The 23,810-nt window shown below is 33.6% G+C and overlaps 2 protein-coding genes across 2 annotated transcripts; one reads left to right on the top strand and one right to left on the bottom strand.

The window, feature by feature from the left end:
* Positions 1 to 3,009: 3,009 nt before the first annotated feature.
* On the bottom strand, positions 3,010 to 3,966 carry LOC141504144 (olfactory receptor 2AJ1-like). The gene has a single exon (XM_074208968.1). The coding sequence runs from the start codon at positions 3,964 to 3,966 to the stop codon at positions 3,010 to 3,012; it is 957 nt and encodes a 318-aa protein (XP_074065069.1).
* A 17,249-nt stretch (positions 3,967 to 21,215) lies between these two features.
* On the top strand, positions 21,216 to 22,160 carry LOC141504148 (olfactory receptor 14C36-like). Its single transcript, XM_074208972.1, has one exon. The coding sequence runs from the start codon at positions 21,216 to 21,218 to the stop codon at positions 22,158 to 22,160; it is 945 nt and encodes a 314-aa protein (XP_074065073.1).
* The last annotated feature ends 1,650 nt before the right edge of the window (positions 22,161 to 23,810 follow it).

Raw genomic sequence — 23,810 nt, 5'->3', positions numbered from 1 at the left:
TTCCAATTGATGGATATCCCTGGGATTTCCAATTCTTCGCCACTACAAAGAGAGCTTAGATAGATAGATAGATAAAGATATAGATGTAGATATAGATATGTATTTAAATATAATATAATATATATATATATATATATATATGTATTTTATATATATTTATGTATTTGTACATTTGGGCCTTTTCCCCTTTAGTATTATCTCTTTGGCGGTACAAATGACGTAATGATGATGTTTTTTGCTCTTCATACCTGAAAAAGACCATGACATAAGAAAGGTGATGCCATGACAAGAAGGGGAATAGGATTTGAGTGAGGGGTTACTGTGCTATGTCACCAGTCTCACTTTATCCTCCACAACCATCTGAGTCCAGTGGTCAGATACTAATCAGCACACCTGGAGATAAACCTAGATGCAAGGCAACCAAGGTTAAGTGACTTAACTAATGTCCCAAAGCTAACTACCGTCAAGTGTTTGAGGCCAGATTTGAACACAGGTGCTTCTGACTTGAGGGTTTGTGCTCTATTCACTCCATAACCTAAGTGCTCTTACCTAGTGGTAATATTGCTGAATAAAAAGATATGCACAGTTTTATTGCCCTTTGGACCTAGATCCAAATTACTTTCCAGAAAGGTTGTATAATTCAACGCTCCATCAAGAGTGTCCAAGTCTTCCCACATCCTCTCCAGCACTGATGATTTTCCTTTCTGTATTATTTTTAGTTATTTCAGACTTATAGATGAAAGGTAGTGCTACAGAGATGTTTTAATTTGGATTTCCCCAATTAATTACTTAAAGCATTTTTTTCAAATGACTAGAAATAGCTTTAATTTCTTCATCTGAAAAGAAGATAAGTTATTAAATTACCTATTTTTTGACTCATCAATATCATTACTTGGTCTGTTTGGGAAGAAACCTAAAAGAAAAGAAAAAGAAAGTCCATTTTCTAAAATGAGTTTAGTAGCTTTCTTTGGGCAAAGAACTAGAAATTGGAGCAAGGCCCATCAATTGAGAATGACTGAAGACATTGGAGTTCATGATTGTGATAGAATACTACTGTGCTATGAGATATAATGAACTCAGTGCTTTTAGAAAAACATGGAAAGACTTGAATGAAATAGTAGAATGAAATGAACAGAAACAAGAAAGCATTATATACAGTAATAGCAATATTGGTTTAAGAAGGACTTTGAGTACATAAACTATTTTGATATTAATAACCAATTAATTTCCAATTGGACATATATATATGTATAACTATATGTCTATGTCTATGTATTTAAATTTAAATATATAGATCTATGAACACACAGATACATACATTCATACATACTATATATATATATATATATATATATATATATATATTCACACACATATATACATATATTCTCTATTTGTGTCTTTTAGCCATCTCTAGGACTGGCAGTAAAGGAGAGAAAAGAAAAATAAATGGGCTTACATAATAATTTTTATACAATTGAAAGATAAATGTATACTTGAAGATGTATTTGGGTATAGCAGATTTGCAATCACATGGAAAAATCATCTTTTTCCTGTAAAAATGAGATATAGATCTCAGCTGAGAGGACTGGGGGGAGGTAAGCTAAAGTATAAATGAAAAAATTTAAAAGATCAATTGTGGGGAATATGATAGTGAGTTGATAAGTCAGATATAATAGGTTATCCAGTAGATTATGTGCTCAGTTGAGATGGTGAATAATCAATAGATACTTACTCCATTCAGAATTATTACATGATTTTGTTCATTTTTGTTCAGCCAACTGTATATAGTAGAGAAGATAATAAATGATGAAAATTACTCAAGGCTGAAGGCAAACAGTGTAATAATAATAATAATAATAATAATAATGGAGAGAAGGATTGTAGAGAAGAGAACAGTGGGTACAGTGTACAAAGCACATTCTAATCACAAAGAATAAATATTGAAAAGGTAATCATTCTAGTCTTCCTAGAACATCTTATCCTTTTAGATAAATCACACTATAGAAGGTAGTTGAGGAATATAATTGCTAATGCCAGAAAAAATGAGAAGCTGACATTGGATCACTTGAAAGATAAATTGATAACATCAAGATACACACATACATATAAACATGCATATATATATATATATATTTATATATATATATATATATATATATATATATATATATATTTCTGTGTGGGAGTGGGAGTGTGTGCATTTATATGTTATATACCAACTATTATGGCATTTGAAATATTTATACCATAGCATAAACTTAAAAATATTGGGATGAAAATTTATAGAAGTGTCACATTTTATATAAGTAGAGAAATGAATTCACATAGCAATCAATAATCCAAAAATGCTAACTAATTGTATTCAGTGGTTCAAAATGAAAACCCAAGTTCATCTGCAACCAACCATTTCAAGTTGACTATTTATATATTGTATATAACCCATATATAATGGAGGAAAGCCATTTTCTTTTTTATTTGAGAACAGCAATGTGTGTTTCTGTGTATGTGTGTGTGTGTGTGTGTGTGTGTGTGTGTGTTTGCCTTTGTATGAGTGAACAGTCTGCTGTTTGAGAATAAACCCTGCTGAGCATAGAATAACTGGGTTCTAGATGGCCATTGTGTAATTCAATGATATTGTTATTCTGTTAAATGATGCTACCAATAGCAATTCAGTGTGATAGCAACTTTGATGCAGAGATGATGATAAACTATTATTCCATGAATCACAGATGGTTTTAATATTACGTTAACATGTTATCTTCTACTGGGGAAAAGAAATATGTATCATGACATTATTCTTGATACAAAGTGGACCAGAATTCATGAAATAAATTTAACAAATAAGTAGATTGTCCTGGGAGAAATCTCTAAGGTGTGTGTTAGTTTAGTTGATTTTTGTCATACATTTAAAGAAAATTTAATTCAACACTCAAAATGCATGAATGTTGCCTTGAATATTTTCTGCACATTTCTAATAGGTCATCCAATGGTCATTCACTCTAAATTTTAAAAGTTTTCATTTCTGTGACTAAGAGCCTTACCAAAAACCTTCTTCATAGCACATAAGACATCTTTATTTCTGAGACTGTAGATGATAGGGTTAAGCAAGGGAGCAAGAATGGTGTATGACATGGCTAAGATCTTATCCTGGCCTGGAGTATGAGAGGACTTTGGTGTCAGGTATGTAAAGATACAGGAACCATAGTACATGGCAACCACAGCCAGGTGGGAGGAACAAGTGGAGAAGGCTTTTTTCTGAGCTTCCTTAGATTTCATATGAAACACAATACGGAGAATCTGACTATATGAGATAAGGATGGTGGAAAAGGGAATTAGGAAGAAGAGTACAGAACTCACATACACTCTTTCTTCATATTGTGATGTGTCAACACAAGAGAGTCTCAACATGGCTGGGACTTCACAGAAAAAGTGGTCAATGGTCCTTGTGCCACAATATGGGAGAAGCAGCACATAATTTGTATGAATTATAGAGTTGATAGTTCCCCCCAGCCAGCAGACAGTAGCCAAAATGACACTGATTCGATGGTTCATGAGGATGGGGTAACGCAGTGGGTGGCAGATGGCTACATAGCGATCATAAGACATGGCTGTGAGAATAAGGCACTCAACACCCAAGAAGATGATATAGAGAAAGATCTGGAGCCCACAGCCTGCAAATGTGATGGATTTTCTGCCAGATAGGTAGTTAAAGGCCATCATGGGAACAACATTGGAGGTGTTCAAGATATCTGTGAAGGAGAGATGCTGGAGAAGGATGTACATTGGAGTGTGGAGCCGGGCATCAAGGTGGATAAGAAGAATCAAGACTGTGTTTCCCATTATTGCCACCATAAAAATGATGAGAATAAGTGATAAGAGTAGCAATCCGTACTGATCTGGATCCAATATTCCTAATAGGATGAAATCTCTCTCAAAAGTTTGATTCGTTTCCCCCCTCATCATTATTATTCCCTTTTTCACCTGTAGTCCAAAAGATAAGTTTTCAAAAATGAAAGATTAGATAAAATCAAAACCCAGGACTGAGTTGATGGCTATATAATAATGATGATCTACAGAAGTTATTTCATTGCTTTATGTTAATAAATTGCAATTCAATAAAATCAAATAAATTAGTTACCTGAATTGAGTTCATTGAAGGAATTGTGGGAAAAAATCAAAGAGACTCATCTGGGTAGTTGCACATTCCTGTTCCTTTCCTATATTTTAGGTAGTTTTATAGACAATCAGGAAGCCAACTAAGCATCTCAGTGCCAAGTCTTTCTTACTTAATAGTACATAACATTTTTGAATGCAGTGAAGAGAACATTTTTAATGGAACTAAGGGGAGAACTATTCGTTTGTAAAATATGTAAGCATACCAGCAACAAAAATTCCCTGAACCAACCAAAGATGGTTTTGTTCATATCATCCTCACAACTGTCATGATCACTATCATAATTACATTTTAAAATTAATTTTATTTTTAATTTGTAGATCCAAACAAACATATCCATAAAAAGTATAATAAAAATGCTGAAAGTCATTCTTAAAACACAATTTCTATGTCTATATATGATGTTTTTTCCTTTTGTATCACTTCTCCATTCACCATTTTTTTCAAGACTTCTGAACCTTTGTACGATCACGGATATCAGCATTTTTATATGTCAGTAGGATTCCAGCACAACCAAACATGACAACTTGCTCTGTCATTCCCCAGGTGATGGGGATCCCTGCAATTGCCAGCTCTTTGCCAACACAAAGAGAGCTGCAAAAAATGCTATTCCTATTTAAACTTATAGTTATCATTGAATTTGCCTAGACCTTACTCACTATTTTCTTTCTCACCCTCTCCCTATTACCTTAAATCTCCTCCTCACTCTTGCATTTCCTTTCCCATCTGCTCCTCCAAGATTATCAATGCAACCCTGTCTCCCAGCATCCTGTGTCAATCCACATATCACTCCCGTAGCTTTACACTCCAAATCCTAATGTATATAGGTCACTAAAAGTCCTTCCCTACACCCTGTCTCTTAGTTTTCTTACTTCTCTACATGTTCAGAAGACTCTTACACATGTTCAGTTGTACACATTGTTTATTATTCAACATAGATGAGTGTTTCCATCATTCCAATCCTTCATCCCCACTGTCTTCTCCAGTAGTTCTTTTTATTTCTTGTTTAATAATTAATTGCTCCCTTTAAACTTTTCTTATTCAATTTTTTAGAATCACCCCATTCAAGCACAACTGAGGCCCAGTCTATCTTTCAAACTATCTTAAAGTTTTAATTTTTCAACATTTTCCAACAGGAATTTTGATTGATAGATAGATAGACAGACAGATAGATAGATATGTGTATATATGCACAGGTATACACATATATGATGGTATGATGATAGGATATTTGTTTTTTGTTCTTGAAGAAGACTGTGATATTAGGAAGAAGATAAGACAAGCAAGCGAAATGCATGTGATTGAGGAATTGTGCATGCATGTATTCTAAAATTTCTCCTGAACTAAAAGTTCATACTCCTGTACATAATAGATTCTATTCTCTTCCACTGTTTTAGGAAATTCTCCCAATATATGCCTTTCTCCGATCCTCTGGTACTTATTCAATTCATCATAATACACCAAAGTCACTGTCATTCACTCAACAAACACATCTGCCAATTCTTTCGGTAGCCCAGCATATAAGTCATTAGATAGGCTAAAAAGAAGAGTGGAAATACAAGTCTCAAATACTGGCTCTGTGATTTTCTAGATACATGACATTGATAAAAATCACTTTAGACTCTCTGAACTTATGTTCTACACTATAAATTGGGAAAACTTGTACCTTACAGTGTTGTGATGAGTCACCAAATTAGTTTATGGAAAGTACTTTGTAATCCTCAATTCTTTAAGGATTTATGTTTAGCTGTGGTGGTTGTTTTTCATTGAATTATTCAGTCAAATTAGCCTCTTAGTGACTCTATGCACCATAACAAACCAGACACTTCTATTTTCTATTATGTCAAAGTTCAACAAGCTCATGTTGATTTTTTCCATGACATTTTCTATCCATCTGACTCTCTCTCCATTACCCCCTTTTCCTTTTGTCTTTCTCAACATTGGGGATTTTTTCATTGAGTCCCATGTTCTCAATTTAATATAGCCAACGTAGTTAAACTTCAGCTTCATTATTGGACATTCTAATGAGTAACTCAAATTTAATTTCTTTAAGTATCAATGGATTGAATCTGCTTGCTATTCTAAAGTATCTTAAAAGTCTCTAACTCTACAATACCAAAGTGTCGGCTAGGCAACATTCAGTTTTGTGTGTAGAGCAACTCTCCTAGCCATTCAGTGCAAGTGTAACAACTTTCGCTTTGATCATATAGAACTTTTTTCTGCTCTTGAAGGAAACAGCAAATCATTATTACCTTTACCAATAACAAAGGATATTAAAATGTTATCAATCTCAACTTATGATTATTTAAGTCAGCTTAACTGAATTCATTAACAGTTGCCTCTTACTATAGCATCTCCTCTATAACTTGAACAATAAAACTCTAGGATGCATTTTTTTAAATTCTTTCCAGCAGTAAAGTCATTATCCTTGGCAGGAACAAAAAAATTCAAATATAAACTGATCATATCTCATTTCTCTCCATTATTAGTGATGATAAGTTTGACCATATCTTTGCCTTTTGTTTCCTCTTGCTCTTTCACCCAATAGAAGATAAAGAAAACTATTAATTGCTTTTCTCACATATATCATCTTATTGTTGCATTTAAAAGCACAATAAATTCAATATTCTATCATAAAAATTCCAAAAAATTGCTTGCAAATGTCTTTCTATAAATACCACTGAGATTAAAAAAATAAGAAAATTGATTATAGATGCTTCTACTTCTTTGTTAATGTTGAGCAAAACTGAAAAGTCAACCAAATTTGCTTTCAGGGTAATTAACCTCCTATTCCAATGGTGGTTTTTTTCCCACACATGATGCTCCTGTGATACCATCTTCTCACACAAATGGATACTTAAGATACATTCCTCTGTTATACATTATAAAAAAGAGGGAAGCACCTCTAAGTCATTCATGAAAAAGAATTGAATTGGACAAAATTATGACTTGGTAATGTGATGTACTGGAGGAACCAACTTGCATGTTAGATTTTCTAGAACATACTGTTCTGAGAGATACAGAAAGGAAATTAATTTTTCCAAAATTGACAAACTCCTAGGAGAAGAATATGGAAAAATATGCAAGACAAGAAAGTTGATTTTTGAGGCAGGAAGAAGTGGATTTAAATCCTTTCTCAGTTCTATATTAGCTATGTGACTCTGGAGAATAAAAAAGCAAATAATGAGAAAAAAATCTTACACTGCTACAAATCAGTTGTAAATTTAACTTGGAAATTCAAATAAAATTAGTAAAATTGAGGCACTTGATTGACCAATATCTAATAATTTTATTGTGATTGAATATGAATTCCCTTTAGAGAATGCTAGGCTGATATGGGTGACCTTGCTCCCTAGTTAAAAATTAAGATTTTCCCCTTATATGCTAATGACAAACATAGGAGGACAATGAGAAGGACTTAGGAGACAGTCTTTCCGGGAAGATAGTCACTATTCAGATAATCATTGTTCATAGGTGATAATCTTTGTAGATCAGTTTTGGATGAGATGGTCTGCAATTTCTATGGTTAGTAAGGAGGTTAATTATTTTCTAGATTCTTTGCTTTTTTTTTTTTGCAAGGCAATAGGGTTAAGTGGCTTGCCCAAGGCCACACAGCTAGGTAATTATTGTCTGAGGCCAGATTTTTGAACCCAGGTACTCCTGACTCCAGGGTAGGTGCTCTATCTACTGCATCACGTGGCCGCCCTGATTCTTTGTTTTTCTTAAAAAACAAATTTCTTTCACATTTCTGTGTGACCATCTTGGATGATCTCTGCTTATAGGGTTATTGGTTAATCCCAGGGAATAAAACTTCATATTTATTCTATATTTTTGTTATGTTATTTTAAAACTATATTGATAAGATTCTTATATTTTTGGGTTCAGAGACATTAGAATCACTTGTATGTAAGTTTCTTCCAGATCTAATGCTATTATACTCTTTTGATAAAATTAATCACATAATACATCCCAATAAATACAAGTGTACATTTGAACTTAGCAAACAGTGCAGAAGAAGTGTTATCTTTGTACCTTTAACAGAAATTAGTCAGGCATCATCAATTGTCTCAGTAATGGCACATGGGCTAAAAGGAAGAATTTCCAGTGATGTTAAATCTTACTTATTTCCCAGATGAAATAAAATATATCATCTCCCCAATTGAGTCAATTATTTGAAAAGGAAAAAGAAAAAAACCCATCAAATTGCTACAGGGCATAAACTAATTTTTGACTAAAGGATTATGCATTTTGCTGTTTTGTGACCCAGACACTACTAGAAGGTATTATCTAAATGAAACCCCATTTCCCCATTCTTCTCTTATCTCTGACTCATCTGCCCTTCTGTGTACTTCTAATTTGATTAGAAGTGAGGATCTAACTGATGCAAACATATAAACCATGTAAAAACACTAATTTCCCAGGCTCTATGAAGTTCCTCCCAACTACTAAATTTCTGGGCATTAGAGAAATTCAAGGTAGAATTTGCTAGTATTTCATAACTATTTTAGGGAAAATATTTTAGTATAAAAAAAGGAAAAAATGTCAAAAAAGGAGTACTTCAGAATAATGGAAAGAGCTGACTTGAATTAATGAGTTTCCTCACAGGAGAGTCATTAAAAAAGAGACTAGATAACTACTTATCCTCCTCCCATATTAGATATAGTTGAACAAACTGAGCTTAAATGTCTCTCTCAGCTCTGGAATTGAGGATTCCAGAATAACTAAAGAGAACCATTCAAACATCAAGGAAACTGATTTGGTTGCTAGATTGACTTTCCAACTATGTTTTGTTTTTCATTCCAAACAGCTTTGCACACTAGCTTCATGTAGATGCTGCTCATGTAAACTGTCTTTTCATTAAAAGGTAACAGCACAATTAGAAGAATACTGGATTTAGAGTTTGAGATTATCACTTCTAATTCTCCTGCTCATTACTACTTCCATGACCATCAACAACTCTATTCACTTTGCAGTCTCTCGATTTTCTTATTCATAAATATAAAGAGTAAAAGGAGGGAGGAAATAGGTGATTTCTAAAATACACTCCAATTCTAAAGTTTTGATCCTAGGATTCTGTAGGAAGAAATATTGTCCATTTGAGCATCATGAATGAGCTTTTTGATTGACCTTGTACCTAGAATAATCTTATGATTTCAGACTATTCTCTTAACCTCTTTGAGTTCAGATGGATTCATTGACAAAATCAGTATAATAACAAGTACTATCCGTTTGTGGTGAAGATCATGAGAATTAAGGCTATAAAGAGTCAGGAAACAAACTAATGTTTAGAAGTCATTGCAATGTACAAGCTATGGCAAGTATTAAAAATTACAGAGGACTATTAAAACGTATTTTACTGTTGCTGCTATGGTTATTCTGGCCCTGCAGTCAGATTACTTTGAAGAAGCTGAACAGAGCCTGAAATCAACTGAACCAGTATCCTATCCACAGGTTTACCAGCAATCCTTACCTGTAATTCCATATTCAATCTAGAAATCTCAGTCACTTGATATTAGCTAAACTGAGAAAACACTGACACAATTTTACACATTCATGTTCCCAAACTTTTTTTAGTAACTTGCCTGATCATTTGGGCAAAATAGTTTGGCAGAAAAATAGTATGAGAAGGATGAACATGAATGCTGGTTCAGTCTTTTTCCGACTCTACAATAAAACTATAATGTCCAAGGACACATGAGAAGTCACTGCTGTTGGAATTGAAGCATATTTGTTGCTCTGAAGCAGAGCTAATGTCTCCTTTGAGATTTATTATAGTCTTCAGAGAATCCATTTACACAGTAAAACCTTCTGTCTTTACAGAGTAATTGATTGTTTTATGTAAACCTGCAAATATTTTAACAATTGGTTTCAGAAGTAAAGGAACTGGGGATGAAAGAAGACAGGACAGTTCATTCCCTTTAGTAATAACAATTACAAAAGACTCTACAATTTACAACTATGATCTCATTTCATTATTCCAATTACTGTGAATTGTTTTTTGTTGTTTAGTTGTTTAAGTTGAATTTGAGTTCTTTGTGACCCAATTTGGGGTTTTCTTGGCATGATCACTGGAAGGATTTGCCATTTCTTTCTCCAGCTCATTTTATTGCTGTGGAACTTAAGGCAAAAAGTTATAGATCATTAGCCAAAGGTCACATAGCTAGTCTCTGTCTTGAGGGCAGATTTTATTTCATGAAGATTTGTCTTCCTAATTTCTAGACAGTTCTCTCCACTATATCATTTAGATAAAAAATACGTATAGTGATCAATTTTCTGCAAATTACTGTTTCCAGTATAGATTTTGAGCTCCACACCAATCCTACCAGTAAACATTGCAAAAATCTCTTTATTATTGAGATAAATGAGGAATTCCAAATGCATTGCCAATCATGTGATTGACAGCTGGTGTTACTAAATGATTATATAAAGGAAGGATTATTATTTTGTTGTAAGTAAATTTATTTCCAATAAGGTCAAAGTTATAATTAAAGCAGACAATAAAGATCAAGGACAGGGATGAACCTCAAGGTTTATCATCATTCTGTTCAATTGTGACTTTTTTTATTTTTTTACAAAAATGTTTTTATTGACAAGAATCCTTAAGGACAGAAGTTGAAGGTTTTTCCCCATCCAGTTGGAGACACACTATGTCTAAAATTTTCCTGTTCCTTGCACTAAAATTTTGGGCAGTTTCTCCTTAGCATTCGGTTAATAATGACCTTTACAAGACAGAAGCATTTCTCAAGACCAATTGAAATTATAAACTTCAAATTCATATACATGTCGGAAATGCTTTTTATCTGCCAAGTAATGAGCTAGGCACTGAATGCACAAATAGAACAAGAAACAGTACCTTCCCTGAAGGAATTTTCATAATAGGGGAGGCAGGTAGAAGCCTGTGCATAGTAATAAAATTCAACGAATATGATGAATGATGCAAAGGGGGTTTCTGGAGGGGGAGCATGTGAGCAATTGATGGGCTCAGAGAATGCCTCATTTATGATGCAATCCCAGAGCTATGGTTTAAAGAAAGAGAGATTATCTCATGGCAGAATTGAAGAAAACATGAATCCCAAGTCAAACTTAAGATATAAAATTAACTTTCCACAATTATTATAATACCTCATACTAATATTTGCTTTGGTGTACAATGTACTATTTTGTCATTTTTCTCTTGTTTCTGATTTATTAAATTCCTTTTTGAGATTTTCCAGGAAAAGAAGATTGAATGCTTTGCCATTTTTATTCTACAAATTATTTTACTGATAAGGAAAAATCAAGCTTGCTTTGATGAAAATGATGGGGAGATATGGAAGCTCCTAAATGGAAAATGAGAACTCCACAGGCTTTTCAAGCAGGATAGTTTAACCATTTCTAAGAAGACCTTACATTTTTTAATTCCATCAAAGGAAAGTGCAAGTGAAGCTTAGAGAGAGGTAGAATTCTTGACTAAGTAAGATGAAATTAGTTTTTGGCTAATGGTAAAAATCCAAAATACTTTTATGAAGTCATGAAGACTGTTTATGAGCCAAAAAAGAAATAGTGCATCTCTATTATTCAGTTCTGATGGCATCACATTGATTAGAGATAGGGGTATGATCCTAGAGAGATATTTCCATAGGTGTTCTTAGCAGACCATCATCAATGCAGAAGTTACTGCCTCACTACCTGAAATTGAAGTCAATCCATCCCTAGCTGAAGTTCCAACTGAAGAAGAGGTTTTGAATGTCATTAGACCCTTTTGATATGTCAAAGGACCTGGTGCTGGTTCTAGCCCAGCTGGTATTTAGAAGATGAAAGGTACAATGCTGATCTAAAAGTTAACTGAAGTTTTTCAGGTAAAGTGCATGATGAGTTTATCTCCCAGGAAGTTACAGATGCTACCATTGTCCATCTCTATGTTTGTAGTAGGAATAGATATTCCTGTGATAAGCACAAGGGTGATTCCCTCCCAATCACTGTAGGCCAAATTCTTGCCAGAGGCTTCCTTAATAGGCTGATCCTTCACCTGGAAGATGGTCATCTACCTGAGGTCCAGTGTGGTTTCAGAAAGGATTGAGGAATTGTAAATATGTTGTTTTCTATCAGGCAACACTAGGAAAAATGTGAGGAGCAGAAAAGAAGGAATCTGCCTGAGACTTTAGATCCTGAAATTCATGGTATATTAATGGAAAATTACGTCAAAATTTGGTTGCTCAGAGAAATTCATTAAGTATTGTATGTCAGTTTTTTGACAGCAGACTTTCCCATGTTCTGGATAATGAATGATATTCTTGTGATTTACCAGTTACCCATGGAGTGAAATAAGATTCTTTCCTTACTTCCATATTTTTACTATGAAGCTTTCAGTGATGTTGTCAAGCAACTTCAATGAGAATCAATGTGACCACAAGGATTGTTTCTGTACTGATGTTCAATGCTTCACCTTGAAAAGACTACAACCCAAGGCCAGATTGGCGGAAGTATTAATATATTACTTTCTATTCTCAGATGAATTTGTATTCAATACAGCCTCTTAAGCAGATATACATTAAAGCATGAATCAATTCTGCTGTTTGTACTAAGTTTGACTTAGCAGTTAACCCCAAGAAAATACAAGTGCTATTTCTGCTAGTACCCTACCATCATTAGATGAAACCATAGGTTACAATAAATGTAGAGATTTTGAATACTGTAGATAAATTAAATTATCTTGGCAGTATACTTTCCAATGATTTACACATTAATAATGATGGTGACACACATATTTCTAGAGCTAGATTAGTATTTGGGAGACTGAGTGAATGTGTGTGAGAGAGAAGATGCATTACTTCCAAACTAAATGTCAACAGAGTCATTGTGCTGATCTTATTGTTGCATACCTGTGAAACCTGGAAAGTCTACCAATACCATGTCAGAAAACTGAATAAGTTTCATTTTTAATTGTCTTAGGAATTTTCTGAAGACCACTTGAAAGGAAAAGACACCAGATGCTGAGGTCCTTTCTCAAAATTAACTGCCAAACATTCAAACTTTGCTATAGAAACCACAACCATAATGGACTAGACGTAGTGTTTAAATGCCCAATGAACACTTGCCAAAAAGACTATTATGTGGGGAACTCAAATTTGGGGGGATAGTTAGAAAACAGTGATAAAAGGACAGTCTCTAGGTCTCTCCTAAAAACTTTTGAATTGGTTGTACAGCATGGGGATAGTGTCACATGACTGCCCAGCTTGCCCTCATCAGAGACAGTACTGTCTTATGTGAGCTAAGAAGAATTGAAGTAGTTCAAACGAAACAAAACCAAGAAGCACAAGTTTGGAGAATCTACCCAAGATATCCACATACTCTGATTATGTCAATCTGTGGTTGATCATTCCAAGTTCATATTGGTCCGATCTGTCACAGTCGCACCTGCTGTTAGATTCAAATATTATGATGAGGGCAACTAGGTTGTCAGTGCATGGAGCACTAGCCTTGGAGTCAGGAGGAGGGGAGTTCATATTCAACCTCAGGCACTTGATTGTTACTAGCACTGTGACTTTGGCAAGTCATTTAACCCTGATTGTCTTGTATTCAGGTCCATTTCATATCCAGCCACTGGACTCAGATGGCTTTGGAAGAGAATGGGAGTCCAGTGACTTTGCACAAGCCTCTCTCACTCAAATCCAATTCTCATCCTATTCATGGTATCACATCCCTAATGGCACAATCTTATTTGAAAATGAAGGACAAGTATTATTAATATTGTGATGTCATTTTGGTCTTCCTTGTTGATGGATAAGAACCAACCATGTCAGTAAAATATATCTATCAGTTTCCTTACTGAGAATCTCTAATAAGTCAGTATATTGTAACTAAATCTCAATCAAATGTATTCTATTGGTAAAAGAAACTATGATCGTGAATTGTGAATTCATTTAAAAAAGTATAACATTTTCCCTCTTTTCCTCATGAAGTGTCTAATAAAAAGGAATAAATTGGAATAATTAATTATTTTATATTATCTAGTTTTCATTTATGATTTTTTAAAATATTGTTCTAGAGAGCCAGATTTTGATAAAATTCACTGGGAATCGAATGGAGTTACTGACTATGCCTTTATAGAAAATCACTCTCCCATTCACTGATTGACAAATAATAGATTCTAGGCCAAGTTACAGATGAACTTTAGGTTTTTGACAGTTCAGAGGAAATGTAAATAGCAGTTTTTTTCTCTTATGTTTAGAAACTCTTAGGGTGTTCTGCTCCAAGTCTGATTCACCTGGAAAAGCAACCTAGAGCATCTTTTGTCTCTATCCTTGACTAGCTTTCAATCCCTATAGAGGAATTGTCAGACTAATTGGGACTTATAAAAGAACTTAGCTTAAAAAGGCCAAGATCTCCCATTGCATTAGGGCTATTATTAGTCATCCTGTTCTATAATATTGCATGATAAAACTCTGATGAATCTTTTTTTTTAATTTTTTAAAAAATTTTCATACATATGCACATCCATAATTTTATGTTACAAAATTTCCTTCTACCCTCCCTTTACAGTTCCCTCCCCTCAGGGACTACAGTCAGGTTAGCATTCTACATACATATTTTTGATAAACATATTTAAAAATTACTCATTTTCCATATGACGAATTAGAATTAAGGGAAAGAGATACATAAGAGATCACTTTTAGGAAGTGTTCATCAGATTCTGAAGGGTTGTTTTGTTTGGTTTTTCTTTCTCTGGATGGGGATAATATTTTCCATAGCTGGTATAATATGGCTGTTCTAGATTTCTGACCTGCTGAGAGGAGTTACTTCTATTAAAGTTGCTCTGTTATTGGTAATGTGTACATTGCATTCATGGTTCTGCTCTCTTCACTCAGCATCAGTCCCTCTAACTCATTCCATGCTTCTCTAGAGTTCAACCATTTATAGTTTCTTATCGAACAATAATATTGTATAGTACTCATGTGCCATAACTTATTTAGCCATTCCTCAATTGATATACATACCCTCAATTTCCATTTCTTTTCCACTACAAAAATACCTGTTCTGGATATTTTTTAACATGTGGCAATTTTCTCCTTTTTATGCTTTTTTCTGGGTTATGATATAGAATTGAAATTGTTGGATCAAAGGGTCTGAACAGGTTTATTTGCTCTTTGGGCATCGTTCTATATTGCTCTCCAGAAAGGTTGGATCAGCTCACACTTCCACCAAGATGCATCAATATCCCAGTCATCCCACAAACTCTCCAGTATTGAACACTTTCCTTCTGTCTTATCTTGACCAATTAGATAGTTGTGAGATGATACCTCAAAGTACTTTTAATTTGCATTTTTGATCAATAATGATTTGGAGCATTTTATTATGAGTATATGTATGTATATGTATATGTATATATATATATATATATATCTTCAATTTCTTCATTTGAACACTGTCTATTCATATCCTTTTACCATTTATCACTTTGGGAATGATTTGAAACATTATAAATTTGATGCAATTCTCTTTGTATTTCAGAAATGAGACCTTTACCAGAATTCCCAGTTGTGAAAATTGTTTCCCAGATTTCTGCTTTCCTTCAAAATTTTGTAGCATTGATTTTATTGGTTCAAAATCTTTTCAATTCAATATAGTCAAAATCATTCATTCTGCAGTTTGTAACATGTTTTAATTTTTTGGTCATAAATTTGTCAGCTTTCCAGAGATCTGATAGATAATCTTTCTTCTATGGTATTTGCATTTATGTCTCATTCTTGTACCAATTTTGACCTCATTTGATAGAGTGTTTGATGTGTGTCTATGCTTAGTTTTTGCCATATTATTTTCTAATTTTTCCAAATATTTTTGACAAATAGTGAGTTCTCCTTCCAGAATATTATGTCTTTGAGTTTATGAAACAGTAGATTGATGTAATCATTTAATGTGACTTCTTTTGAAGCTATCCTGATCTAATCACTTTTTTTTATTCTTTAAGGATTTTTTATCTTTTTAATTTTTAAAAATTTATTTATTTACTTTTGAATTTTACAATTGCTCTCCCTAATTTTGCTTCCCTCACTCCATCCTCCACAGAATGCAGTCTGTTAGTCTTTTTCCCCCCCGCTAGATTTCTCAAGGCAAGGGCATTAAGTGGCTTGCCCAAGGCCACATGGCTAGGTGATTATTAAGTGTCTGAGGCCGGATTTGAACTCAGGTACTCCTGACTCCAAGGCCAGTGCTCTATCTACTGCACCACCTAGCTGCCCCCAGTCTGTTAGTCTTCATCATTACTCTATTTCTTAACCAATACCAGGAACTTTCGACAACTGTTGTTTTATAGTATAGTTTTAGATCTGGTAGAACTAAACCACCTTCCTTTACATTTGTTTTCATCAGTTCTTTTGCTCTTCTTCACTATGAAGATTCTTAAGGATAGGATGAAGTTGGTAATTGGGTACAGCCTACCTCCCGAAATTCCATTCACTTGCAAGTCAAAATACCACTCTTTCGATATTTTTAGTCCTCTTTAGAAGAAAAGACAAAAAACCAACAAAACAAAAATTCCCTTCTGGTCTACCAATCAAAACTCAAAGTAACACTCTAGCATCCATGTCTATTTTCACAAAATAAACACATAAGCATTTTGATAATATTTTGTTTATTTCTGATTATATATTCACAGCAGACAACCTGAAACATCTCATCAGAAAAACGATTGTTCTGGAGAATCAATCAAGAAATAAGAATTATCAATTTATCTGAAAATTATGTTGAAAAAAGAATCTTGATATAATATGCAAGAAATTATTAAAGAAAAGTTGCTGTGAAGTTTTAAAACAAGGTAAAGAAGCAATAGAAAGTATCTACCAGAGACCAGCTGAATAGATCCTAGGATGAAAGCTTACAGGAATATGAAAGTGAAGTTTCAAAATTCTGAGGATAATGAAAAATAATTACAAACAAGAAGAAAAAATAATTTTAATACTGTTGAAGAACAATCAGGATTTCTCAAGACCTAAAAACTTCTGCACTAAAAGACTCTAGATATTGAAAGTATTTTGAAGAGCAAGGGAATTGGTGAAGCATCCAAGAAAAGCCCATCCAGCGAAGTTGATTATAATTCCAAATAAAAAATTAATGTGTCAGATTAACTGAAAGACATTGAAGTATTTGTAAAATAAATAATTAGTTTCATTGGAAAATTCAATATTTATGACACAGAAAAAATAGAAAAAATATAAAGAAATCAATAAAGACACATGAGACACTGATTAAAGTGAAACTACTTATGGCATGTGAAAATTTCATTAACATTCATAATTATTTAATATTATTATCATATAGAATTTTTATAAGAGTTTAAAGGAAATGGAAAAATAAACTGTTTAGGCCAAATACTTTCATTTTTAATGTTATTGAATTTAAGTTTTTTCTAACAATATGCAAAGATAATTTATAAAATTTTTCTTTTTGTAAGCTTTTGAGCTCAACATTTTTTAACTAAGCTCCTTTTCCTCCTCCTTCTTTATTGTAGTGAATAATCTGATATAGGCTTTACATGTGCAAATGTGTTTAGTATATTTCCAAAGTAGTCATCTTGTGAAAGAAAAATCAGAACTAAGGGAAAAAAATCAGAAAAATAAAAATTTAAAAAAAAATTTTAAAAAGTCATTATAGTATGCTTTAACCTACCTTAAGCCTTCATAATTTTTCCTCTGGATATAGAATATATTGTCCATCACAAGAGATTTGCCCAAGGTCACACTAGTAACTTATTAAGTGTCAATTATCTGAGAACAGATTTGGACTCAAGTCCTGACCCCAGCACTGATGCTCTATCCACTGCAGTACCTATCTGTTAGTCAGAAAGAATTGAGACAGAGGGTGTTGGTCAAAGTTGATTTTGATGTTATGATTAAAAAAAGTTAAAGCCCCAAAATATACATTAAATCTAAGATCAAATAACAAATAATGATGAAAATTAAGCGACCAGAGAAGAAAATGATCTATGTGGAAAGCATCATTTTTCTGTTAGTAGAAATTTGGAGAATTGTGATTTTTAAAAGCTTTCTAATCTGTCATGTCATTACTTTACTGGTAGGTTTCCTTAACTACTTTGTCTGTTGTAAAGCAAAACAAAAATGTGGTAAAGTATTCTTTGAAACGGAATGTTATTTAAAAAGAAAAATCTAATTTAAAACATTTTACACAAAATTTTTGGATCTATATGTCATTCAAATCCAAAATCACTGCTGCAATATATCTGTATGAAATGCACTAAGAAACCAAATCACTTCTCAGGATATTTGGATTTTTCCTCTTCTGTTCTTTGAGGATGGCATTAAAGAGGACTTATCTGAGTCTTTTGAGGCAACCTGAGAGATAATGAATTCTATAGCTATAATACATATTATGCACACACATATACACACAAACACACACACATTAATTAATATTTCTTAAGCTCCGATGCAGTACTCCTGAGAGGATTAATTGCATGTTGTTTTTTCCTACTCAGAAAATTACAATGGTACAAAGATCTCTGCCTCTCTGTATTTGGCTGAAGAATAGGGATGCTGTCCCCAAGGAAATGCAAGGAATATCTACCAAGGGTGAAATTAGTCTATAGAGCCATCCTATCAAATTTGCTGTCCAACTTCAGCTACAAATATAATTGGGAAAATGGAAGGGAAATATGCTTCTCAAACAAGTACAATAGAATTATGATGGTTAGAAATCAATGGGAATTTTATAATGTTCTGCCAATTTGGCATGAGTTCTGGAGGTCTTTTTCAATGAAAAAAATCAGTAATATCTTTGTATACTTCAGACTGGAGAAAGTAATAGCAAGACTTGCTGCCTTCTTCAGGTAAGATACAGTGAATTTGAAATGGAATGCTTATTTCCCCCCATTGTTTTCTTTTCTCTCCCTCCCTTCCCCCCTGCTCCATTATTCCCTTCCTCCTCTCTCTCTCCCCACCCTTTCTCCTTTCCTTCCTTAATTCATTCCTTCCTTCCTTTTTCCATTCTCTCTTTCTTTCTCTAGCTTAATCTTTCCTTTTTCTATTTATTCCTTCCTTCCTTCATTTCTTTCTTTCTTTCTTTCTTTCTTTCTTTCTTTCTTTCTTTCTTTCTTTCTTTCTTTATTTCTTTCTTTTTTCCTTCCTTCCTTCCTTCCTTCCTTCCTTCCTACCAACCTTTCTTTCTTCCTTCCTTCCTTCCTTCTTCCCTTCCTTCTTTCCTTTCGTCCTTCCTTCCTCCCTCTCTCCTTCCCTCCCTCTCTTCCTTCCTTCCTTCTTTTTCCCCCTTTCATCAATAATGTGGTCATTTGTTTAAGTGCCTACATAGATATATTTTTCTACTTTCTGAATGGCAAGGGTGGAGAAAAATGGAACACATTTCAAAAATGATAATAAAAATGACATATATGCATACATGAGTGTATGAGTTTCTCCCTCTCTCTCTAGATTGATAGATAGATACATCTATGTACATATTTAAATTTTCAACAAACTAAAATGTGACTCTTTGTCAATATCAGACATTTTCCTTTAAAAATGTTTTCATGTGCTGAATAAGCTGAGCAGAACCAGAAGAGCATTGCACACCCCAAAAACAACATGAGGTGATGATTAACCTTAAGGAACTTGCTCATTTTATCAGTGAGACAATCAGGGACAATTTTAGGGTATCTGTGACAGAGAATACTATCTGTTTCCAGACAAAGAACCATTGAGTTTAAACAATGTCCACAGATTATTACCTTCAATTACAAAAAAATATTAATCCTATGTACTATATAATTTTGCTATCTCTAATATTTTACTTCTTCCTTAAGGAAACTTTTTTTTCTCTCAATACATTCAAGTTTGTTCAATGTATAGCATGGAAACAATTCAAACCTTATCAGATTTCCTTCTGTGGGCGGTAAGTGTGGAGGAAAGGGAGAGTGGGTAAAAATTGGAAAATTCAAAAATTATAAAATTATAGGCAGAAAATACCATTTATATAATTGGAAACAATTAAAATATGTGCATAAAAATGCTTTCATGGAGAATTAATGACCTAGAGGTATTTGAATAACAATTGTGCCAGTCTTGGATCTTTAATCTTGACAAAATACTTTAGGGATGTAGTGGGTATATGAGAAGGGAATGGCTCAGGACAATTTGCTCCCTTGAATGCCATTCTATATGAGACAGTGTTAGAGAATGGCCTCTCATTTGCTTGCATCCTGTGTCTGAATGGAAGAAAAATGAGACAGTAAATGTTAGATAAATACTATTCAGAGGAGCAGAGAGAATAGCCAATGTAGCAGACTTCACCATCCTTCTTTCCCCATATTGGGAAAATATATTTTTGTATACATGTCCAACATTCAATTGCTTCTTTGAATCAGTAGAAAAGTGTGTTGAAGGCAGTGATAGGAGGGAAAAAAAACATATAGTACCTCTCTTCACTGCCAGCAAAAGCAAACAACCTGTTTTAAACTGTTTTTTTTTGCTTTATTCTTTCTATGCTGTTTATGGATATCCATAAAGATAAGATGTCCATGGGGGAAGGAACACAATGCTAAGTTAAGACCCCATCTCAGTGAACATTAAAACTTAAAAACCTCAGTTTCATTCTTGACTTCTGGCCTAGGTTAGATTGTCCATACATATATATGTGTATATATATATATATATATATATATATATATATATATATATATATATATATATATTCATTCACAGATAATCAATATGTTATAGAAAAAAAAGGAAGTCAATTTGGTATCATTGGTACCATTACTTTGTATACATTCTTTAAGTATCCATATTTTAATTGATGGAATTCCCAAGTACAGATATGTTCTGTATTAGTGCAGGACTATACCTCTCATATAAATCTTAGAGAGTTTTTCCTTGATAGGGAACGGCACTTGACCAGAGAGACACACAGTTAGAAAAAGGTAGGTCCCATACTTTATGCAACAATAATAAAAATGAAATAGACTTTTCATCTTTTTATATCCTTAATAATATCTGACTGATGGACTGTTTAATTTCTCTTTGACTACCTAGGTCACTCCCTGAATCTGAAAATGTCTAACTTTACCGTCACAGTCACTGAATTTCTCCTTCTGGGGTTTTCTGACACCAAAGAACTGCAGATCTTATATTCTTTGCTATTCTTTCTCCTTTACTCAGCAGGCTTAATGGGGAATCTCCTCATTGTCATCATCACCATCATTGACAGGAGACTCCACACACCCATGTACTTTTTCCTTAGGAATCTGTCCATTGTGGATGCTTGCTACATATCAGTCACAGTTCCCCCAGCATCCATTTACTCCCTAGTGAACAACAGGGTTATTTCAGTTTCTGGATGTGCAGCTCAGATATTTCTGCTCATTTTCATGGCATATTTTGAATTTACTTTGCTCACTGTTATGGCCCGTGATCGCTATGTTGCCATCTGCCACCCACTTAATTACACAATGATCATGAGTCCCAGTGTCTGCATGAAGATGACTTTAACATGCTTGGTCACTGGTCTTTTTTATTCAGGTTTCCATACTGGTTTCACATTTCGATTGTCTTTCTGCCAATCCAATGCCATCCATCAGCTCTTCTGTGATATCCCCTCTCTCCTCAAGATCTCTTGCTCTGAGACATTCACCAACATATTGTCCTTATTTGCCTCTGCTCTGGTGATTGGGGTTGGCTGCTTTGCCTTCATCACTGCTTCTTACATTAGAATATTTTCCACTGTGTTGAGATTGCCAGTGAAAGAAGACCAAAGAAAAGCGTTCTCTACTTGTGTTCCCCACATCATTGTGGTTTCTTTGTGCTTTTTTTCAGGTTGTTTTGTGTACCTGCAATCATCTTCAGAGTCTGGGTCAACTAGTGATATAATTCTTTCAATATTTTATTCCATAATACCTCCCTTTTTGAATCCCATTATATACAGTCTACGGAATAAGCAGATAAAAGAGGCTATAAGATTAGTAATGAGGAGAAAGCTTTTGTTAAGTTCTAAAGCATAAACTGTTATACTATTCCAATTGTGCTGAACCAAATTTAACCATAAATGAAAAATATCATCAAGCTATATTTATATTTGTAATGTTGTGGGATTATGAGTTGTTTTTTACATCTTGATGGTTATAGAAGAATCACTGATCTAAATGAAGAGAAAGTCCATAAGAGTTGTCTATGATATTATCAAGATCAGTTGCATTGTTATCATTTTCAGATATGTTCAAGAATTCAAAATGATGTCAACCCTTTATTTTAATGTCTTAGGGAGCATTGCTTGTGTGTTATAAATAAGGGTTATATGCCACATATGATTCATAGGGTCTTCTTTTAAATTCAAATTCTCACAAACCAGTCTGGTTCTTGGGAATAAGACTGAATTCATCTCCACTTTAGATTTATTGGAGTTATTCCTGAAGGTCAATGTTGTGCCTTTCTTGTTTTTTTAATATTAACTATCTGGGGTCAATTAGGTAGTGCAGTGGGAAGATCACCTGCCCTGGATTCAGGAGAACAGTTCAAGTCTATCCTCTGACAATAACTACCTTGGGCAAATCACTTAACCCCTCATTGCCTTGCAAAAAACAAAAAAATAACAATCTGAAATTTGCTTTTATATGGACTAGTGATCAATATTGTTTTAAATTTTAAATGCTAAACCACTCTTATATCTTTGCCAAGACAACCCCAAAATGAAAATGAGTCAGACATTATTAAAATGACTAAGCAAGAGAAGCTTCTACATTTTATTATGGAAATATTCTTTTTAATATTAAAATTAAAAATATTTTTGAATCAAAGAATGAATAAGAGACCGCAGGGAGTCATGGAAAGACTTATATATTATCCAATCTTTTTTCCCTCTATGCCAGATTATATCCCTAAAGATTGGAAAAGAAAAAAATGCAGGAAATATTTATGAGTTATCAAAGAACAATTAAGATAAGGAAAAGTAATATAGTGAAAGCACAGAAGATAAAATGAATGCATGATTTTACAATTGAATATAAGGAGAAAAAGTAGTGATCTTTCCACACAGGCATTGTGGGACAGAACTAGAGCAATGTTTTATACTTTTAAAAGTATGAAATATATAGAGTTATAGGGAACAAAAATTTAATACTTGGGATGCTACGGGCACAGTAGATAGAACATTGCCCCTGTATTCACAAGGACCCAAGTTCAAATCTGTATTTAGTCACTCCCTAGCTGTGTGTCCCTTGGTAATGCCTAAAAAAATATTCAATACAATCCTTATTAGAAAATAAGATCACATAACCACTTTACACTGAGAAAGGTGTCAGCATTATATCACAAAGAGAAGATTGTAGTATGTGCTGGTATCTTACCTTGCTAAAGAAAGTCATGAATTCAGGACCAAAATTTTAGAATAAAACTGATTGGAAAAATTAAAATTATATTATTATTGGTAACCTATATTTCAGAGAAAATGATGGCACCATCAAAAAACATGAAATAAAGAAAGAAATGTAGGATACATTTCAGTCTGTAAACTAATAGGAATGGCTATCTTGAGATTGAAAGTCCAATGCCTTTCTATCACACAGTGAGTTTCCCAAGGAATAGATATGATAATAATGAGCTGAAAGAATGAATTTCTTCAAGGTCGCTGTTTTTCACTAATTAGAAGAAGCTGT

Source organism: Macrotis lagotis, unplaced genomic scaffold, assembly GCF_037893015.1.
Source record: "Macrotis lagotis isolate mMagLag1 unplaced genomic scaffold, bilby.v1.9.chrom.fasta BILBYCTG396, whole genome shotgun sequence".
NCBI classification, from domain to species: domain Eukaryota; kingdom Metazoa; phylum Chordata; class Mammalia; order Peramelemorphia; family Peramelidae; genus Macrotis; species Macrotis lagotis.
This window is presented reverse-complemented; position numbering and strand designations above follow the sequence as displayed.

Coding starts and splice junctions, on each gene's coding strand:
- LOC141504144 (XM_074208968.1), bottom strand. CDS start 3,966: ATGATGAGGGGGGAAACGAATCAAACTTTTGAGAGAGATTTCATCCTA.
- LOC141504148 (XM_074208972.1), top strand. CDS start 21,216: ATGTCTAACTTTACCGTCACAGTCACTGAATTTCTCCTTCTGGGGTTT.